At 68.6% G+C, this 6,465-nt stretch overlaps 1 protein-coding gene across 2 annotated transcripts; it reads left to right on the top strand.

Moving 5' to 3' along the window:
• The first annotated feature begins 326 nt into the window (after positions 1 to 326).
• On the top strand, positions 327 to 4,620 carry ZBTB42 (zinc finger and BTB domain containing 42). Of its 2 annotated transcripts, none has more exons than XM_082387624.1 (2): positions 327 to 575; positions 1,103 to 4,620. In XM_082387624.1, the coding sequence occupies exon 2, from the start codon at positions 1,120 to 1,122 to the stop codon at positions 2,389 to 2,391; it is 1,272 nt and encodes a 423-aa protein (XP_082243750.1). In that variant the 5' UTR covers positions 327 to 575; positions 1,103 to 1,119; the 3' UTR covers positions 2,392 to 4,620. The 2 variants fall into 2 exon arrangements, with proteins under 2 accessions (XP_082243750.1, XP_082243751.1); XM_082387625.1 differs by lacking the exon at positions 327 to 575 and adding an exon at positions 602 to 839.
• Positions 4,621 to 6,465: the final 1,845 nt, after the last annotated feature.

Genomic DNA, 6,465 nt, shown 5'->3' with positions numbered 1-6,465 from the left:
ACTCCCCCTCCTCCATCCCAGGGCAGGCGCCCCGCGAGGTTGCAGGAGACCGTGTCCCGTCTGTGCCTTCGGGTGACTTGCTCCAGCGCTGGCCGGGAGAGGAGTTGGTCCTCGGAAGGGGTCCCTTAACAGACGGGCGCAGTTGGGACCCCATGGGGGGGGGGGTACCCTGAGGACGAGACGGCAAGTATCGCGAGAGACCCCCCCTCCCCCCCCCCGCGCCGCGCCCCGCGTCCCCTCCCACCCCGGCGCCCCAGATGGCGGCGCGCGGGGCCCGGCCGGGCGGGGCGGACAGGGAAGGGGCGGCGTGGGTGACCTCAGCGGTTCCGCCGCTCCGGGAAGTCGCCTCGGCCCGCCCCCTCCAGCCCCCGCCCCGAGTTTCGCTCTCTCCGGGGCGGGGCGAGCGGCGGGTGCTGCCCGGCCAGCCAAGTTGGAGCGCGCCCCGCCCGGCGCCCTCCCCGTCCCCGCGCCCTCCCCGCCGGGGCGCGCTGCCCGCAGCTCCGCGCGCGCCGGGGCGGCACCGGGGAGGGCGTGCGGCGCGGGCAGCGGCCGGAGAGGAGCTCGGGGCGGCGGAGGTGAGCGCGGGGGGCGGGCGCCCGGCTCTGCCCGCCCCGCCCGCCGGCCCGCTCCCCGCGGCCGCGCTGCCATAAATGGGGCCCGCGGCGGCGGCGGCTGCATCTGGCGGGCCGGGCAGCAGCTGGAGGCGGCGCGGGGGCGCGGGCCGGGGGTGGCGGCGCCGCGGCGACTCGGGCGTCGGGGGACGCGGCAGGCGGCCGCCCCGGAGTGAAGTTCAGAGGCGCCCTAGCGGGGAGGGGCACTCCAGGCGGGGACGCGCGCAGGTTCGCGCGACTCCGGCCCCCTCCGCCCGCGTCCCGGGACCCGCCCCCGCGGCGGAGCGGCTCCTGTTTACTTTCGATCGAGTTTTTCCTGCTCCGGGCAGGTGCCCAGGGCGGCTCCAGGCGGGCAGTTGCGCGCGGAGCCCCGCGCCCCTCTCCCCGTGCTGCCCGCACCCGGGAAGGGCTGAGGGCTGGTCGGGCGACTGGGGGCGAGCGGCGGCCGCGGCGTCTCCAGGCGCGCTCACGGGAGTCCCGTTTGTGCCCAGGTGATGACCGCGGCGGCATGGAGTTCCCGGAGCACGGCGGGCGGCTGCTGGGCCGCCTGAGGCAGCAGCGTGAGCTGGGCTTCCTGTGCGACTGCACCGTGCTGGTGGGCGACGCGCGCTTCCCGGCCCACCGCGCCGTGCTGGCCGCGTGCAGCGTCTACTTCCATCTCTTCTACAGGGACCGGCCCGCGGGCAGCCGCGACACGGTGCGGCTCAACGGCGACATCGTCACGGCGCCCGCCTTCGGCCGTCTGCTGGACTTCATGTACGAGGGCCGCCTGGACCTGCGCAGCCTGCCCGTCGAGGACGTCCTGGCCGCGGCCAGCTACCTGCACATGTACGACATCGTCAAGGTCTGCAAGAACAGGCTCCGGGAGAAGGAGCGCGCGCTGCCCCTGGAGACGCCTGCCCCTGGGGCAGAGCTGCCTGGCCAGCCCCCAGGCCCCTTGTCTGACTGGTCCCCTGTACTCTGTCCAGCCGCCCAGAAGACCAGGCTCCCTCCCGCTGGGGTCAAGGCCACCCGCCCTCCACCGGCACTGGGGCCTCCCCCCTGGCAGGCTCCTGGCGAGTCAGACCGGGCCCTGGACCTGTCGCTGAAGCCTGGCCCGAGGCGGGAGCCAATCCGCCCACCCTGCATCCTCCAGACACCCCCTTGCAGCCGGATGCAGCCAGGGGCGCAGCCGATCGTGAAGGACGAGCCAGACACACTGTCCGAGCAAGAGGACAGCAGAAGCCCTCGGTGCCCCCACAGCCCCCTGCAGCCGCCCTGTGTTCCTGCAGCCCAGCGCCTGGCCGGGGGCTTGGAGCCGCTGCGGGTCAGCGAAGTGGGCAGTGGGGAACTGGAGCTGGAGGCAGAGCGGGGGGCGATCGAGGATGTGCTGCGGCCGGGCGGGCGCCTCTGCCTTTGCCCGCTGTGCGGCAAGCTGTTCCCCAGCGCCCACGTGCTGCAGCTGCACCTCAGCGCCCACTTCCGCGAGCGGGACGGCGGCCGCGCCCGGCTCTCGCCCGACGGCGCAGCGCCCACCTGCCCGCTCTGCAGGAAGACCTTCTCCTGCACTTACACGCTGAAGAGGCACGAGCGCACGCACTCGGGCGAAAAGCCCTACACGTGTGTGCAGTGCGGCAAGAGCTTCCAGTACTCGCATAACCTGAGCCGCCACGCCGTGGTGCACACGCGCGAGAAACCCCACGCCTGCCGCTGGTGCGAGCGCCGCTTCACGCAGTCGGGGGACCTCTACCGCCACGTCCGCAAGTTCCACTGTGGCCTGGTCAAGTCCCTGCTGGTGTGACCTTCGCTGCAGGGGTGAGGGTGGAAGGAGGGGCGGATGGAGTGTGAGGGGCCGGAGCTCAGCAGGTGAAGCCCCTGAGTCTGGGCCCGCCGGGGGAAAGAACCCTGCTGCCCTGGGAACGCGGCCTCAGACTTGGGCCGACTGGGAGCCCCACGGACAGCCCTTCTCCAGCCTTGTGCCTCCGCCAACTCACTCCTGCTCCTGGACGTGCCCTGACCAGACACCGCCCTCCTCTCCATCCCCTCAGCCAGTCCCAAGGAGTGTCCGCAGCTCGAGGAGGCCCGTTGACCCTCCACTCGGGGCTTTGCTGACCAGCTCACCAGCAGGCTCAGGGGTACCCTGTGAGCCTGGCACGGCGCTCGGTGACGGATGCCCGCTCACAGATGCTGCCAGTGTGAGCCTCCGCCAGGGAGCTCTGATGGGACAGGCTACTCCTGGCGGGTGGCAGTGGAAGCCCCTGCAGGGGAGGCCCCGGGCACAGTGAGAGCCAGCAGGGCACAGTGAGAGCCAGCAGGGCACAGCTGGTGTGACGGGGGTGCAGGCCCCAGCAGGGACCCCAGGGCGGCAGGAGCAGAACCAGCCAGAAGCTGCGAGGCTCCAGAGTTACAGGCGCTGGGGTGGGAGGTAGGCCCTCCAGAGCTTTCGACCCTGACCGCAGCGTATCAGAGGGCAGAGAAAGTGGGGACTTGGAAACGATTCTCTTTAGATACAGAAGGAGCCTCCGGAGGTTGCCAGATGTCTGCCCGTGGGTGATGGGCCATGCCGCTCCCCTGCCTGAGCGCAGGATCCAGTGCGCCTCTGAGCCTCCCCAGGGTGGGACTGAGGGGGCTGGGAACGCAGCTGCCCGCCTTGAGTATCGCAGGTCAACGGTAGGCCTGACCTTGAAGGTCACTTCTCCGCCTGCTCAGGGTCTCCCTGGAGCTGCTGGTCATTTCCAGAGCACTGAGCAGGGGGGCTGAGGGCTGCTCTCTTTACCAGGAGCCGTGTTTGCAGCGTTTCCCTTCCCTACAGTGGGGCCTGGGTGAAAGCAGCCATCTCGCGAGGAGGGGCGGCGGGGGGCCTCTGGGCTGATGCCCCTGAGATGCAAAAGGCCGCCACATTCGTGCTTGGTGGGGGGCGCCCCGCCTCGCCTGCCGGCTCACCCAGCAGGGCTCGCTGCTGGAACCCAAGGGGGGGGCAGGGGTGGGGCTGCCCCAGCTTCTGGGAGTCCCGCAGGTGGCAGAGCCACCTGGGTTCCTGGTTTCCCCAGACTGCATGGGCTCTTTCTGCTGTGACTGGAAGTGGTGCTGAGGTCAGAGTTCAAGTTTAAATGATGTTCTCGGCCCCTGACAACACTTGATGTCGTATTTATTCGTTTGCCTGGTCTGGAGTGAGAAGACCATTGGCCTTTGCAGCAGGTGGACAGGCGGGGACCATCTCCCTGCAAGCCCTCGGCTCTCCCGGTGTGTGGGCAACTGGCCTGCGGACCAGAGAGAGAGCTGGGGGAAGGGGCCCTCCGCTTCTGATTGTCCTGGCGCCCCTCCACCTCTGGAAGGGCTGGTGGGACCTCACGCTTGGCATGATGTGCTTCATGATCGAATTTCCGTGTGTGTGTGTGTGTGTGTGTGTGTGTGTGTGTGTGTGTGTGAGTGTGAGTCTGCCTGTGTGGGCACCTGTGTCCAGCAAAGGCGGGGCCTGAGCCGGACCAGCAGCCGCGCGCCCACCCCAGCAGGCAGCGGGGAGATGAGCATCAGGCCTGGTTTTCCCCAAGGAGTTTCCACCGGGGAAGAAATTTATTTTCCTGGGGCAGGAAGCCTGCCCTGAGTTATCAACACTGGATTCATTGTCTTTTGCAAACAGTTACTGTGAAGTTAATGTACAGAGAGGAGGTCAGTTTTACATTTAATAGCTGACGCGGTTCAGATAAAATAGATATACATACACACACAAGTATATTTAAGACGCTAATCGTGTGCCATCGTGTAGCAGAGGTGCGTGTAAATGCATTTCGGGTGGAGCCTGCTGTGTGGGTCCTCCCGGGCGGCTCAGCCTCCTGCCCCTCGGTCACTGCTGTCCTGCCCCTGGGGGGCGGCTCTGGGTGCCCAGAGGACAGTTGTTGATGCTTAGCGTTCCGCGGGAGGTTTTGTGTGCACGTGCCCGCCTGCTGTGAAGGTCTGGAAATCAGTGCTGTCTTCCCATGTTTTCATCATCGTCTCAATGACAGTGGTAATAAAGCCCACCCCAGGTGGAGACGGCCGTGATTATTCCTGGGGACAGGAGTGCGTGTGGGAATTGGGGGCGCTGCTGGTCTTGGGGGGGACCCAGGTGGGTGGTGGGCACTCTGGGAGCCCTGTCCCAGATGCCACCTGCTGTGCCTCGTGGGTGGAGGGGACTGGGGCAGGGCCGTGGACAGGTGACAGACACTCTTTCCCCAGATTTGTACCCCCTTAACCCTGAATTGGGGGAGGGGAGTCCCAGGGAGCAGGATGCAGGTTGGGACCTGGTGAGAGACCTCGTGGCTTCTCGCTTGGGGTGCCTTCTGAGCACCCGCAGGCCCTGGGACTCAGATCTGAGGCTCCCAATCCTGTGGTTCCGGGTCTTCCTGTGCCCCTGCATCCAGGGGCAACCCCAGCTCCCCTGCCCTCTCCCACCCCCCTCCCCTCCCCAAGCCCACCCTGTGCCCTCTCCCCTCCCTCCACACCTCATTTGTACCCCTACCTCCCTCTGGGCGGGATGGGCCCTCACAGAGGTGGGCAGGACTGGGAGGGGGCTGTGCGCCTGCTGCCCGCATCCCCACCCCGTGGAGCCCAGCTTGATGTCTAGAGGGCCGGGGGGGTCAGGCTGGCTGGGCGGCTGGGCGGGCCTGGCCCCTTGGTGGTTCCAGGATCCCTGAGCCAGCCCAGCTGGTGCCCGGGCTGATGGGCGGGTGCGTATGGGTGTTCCAGGGCCCCCCCCACCCCGCTGCTTCACGGAGGGGCGTGAAGCTGGTGCTGCCCTGAGCCTCCTGGGAGCTGTGCCTTCCTCACCAGGCCCAGGACAGATGGGCAGATGGCCTTATGTGTGTCCCAAGCCTAGTCCTGGCCAAACACCCTCCAGGAAGAGCTGAGACAGACCCCATGGGCAGGGCGGGGGGACCTTGCTTGCCTAGAGGTCCCCCAAAGTTGCCCCGAGCTGAACTGGTGCCAGAAGGGCTGCTGGTTCTTGGGCCAAGCTTCGAGGCCTCCCCAGTCCTGACCCCAAGCGCAAGGCCTTGCTTCTGGGAGGCTGTGCCTGGCACCTTCCCTCCCTTGCCCAGCCTGGCTCCCACGGAGCCTTCCTCCTGGACCTAAGCCACTGTCCTGCAGGGCGGCCCTGTCATGTTCCCAGCTGGGCCCATGACTCAGCCCGGGCCTTCTCAGAGCCCCGGAGAAGGCTGTTGCCGGGCCAGCCGGGCAGGGGAAGAGGGCAGTCAAAAGGTGCCTGGGGGCAGAGCTGACTAGGGAGGGGCTTCCGGGACCCCTCCCGCCGGCGGCTCTGCCCAGCCGCGTTCGCACTCTGCGCACTGACACGCCCACCCCCGAAGCTGTCGCCCCCGCTCCTGGGGTGCGGGGAGGGCATCCAGCCTGGCCCCTGGGCAGATCGTGGAGGGGCCCGGCTGGCACGCAGTCCCAAAGCCAGGCCCTCTTTGCACAACCTTCAGGAACGCCGGCGGTGCTGGACGCAGCCCCCTGGCAGCTGGCGCTCGGGGCAGTACGGAGGAGCCCACGGAGAGTGCAGAGGGTCGGACTCCGGGGCAAGAGGGCTCCCCAAGGCCCCCTGGCAGGGTGAGCGCTCAGGACCCTCCAGGTGGACGCGGAGATGGGTGCGCCAGGCCGAGGGCCGCTGCTGCAGGGGCGTCAGAGCGAGGGGTCGTGTGCCAGCGGGCGCAGGGCTGTGACGGCCGGGGCGCTCCAGGGAAGCCACCGGCTTTGAGGCAGGGAGAGGCCAGGGCAGCTCTGGCCAGCCTCAGGCCTCCCCAGCTTCCGGGGGCTCAGCCAGCTGCCCACTCCCCCCACACCGGGTCTTGCCCCTCCCTGGGTTCATCCCCGCTGCTGAGGGAGGTTCATCCTCAGACAC

This window comes from Balaenoptera borealis (assembly GCF_965194805.1).
Source record: "Balaenoptera borealis genome assembly, chromosome: 3".
Lineage (NCBI taxonomy): Eukaryota > Metazoa > Chordata > Mammalia > Artiodactyla > Balaenopteridae > Balaenoptera > Balaenoptera borealis.
This window is presented reverse-complemented; position numbering and strand designations above follow the sequence as displayed.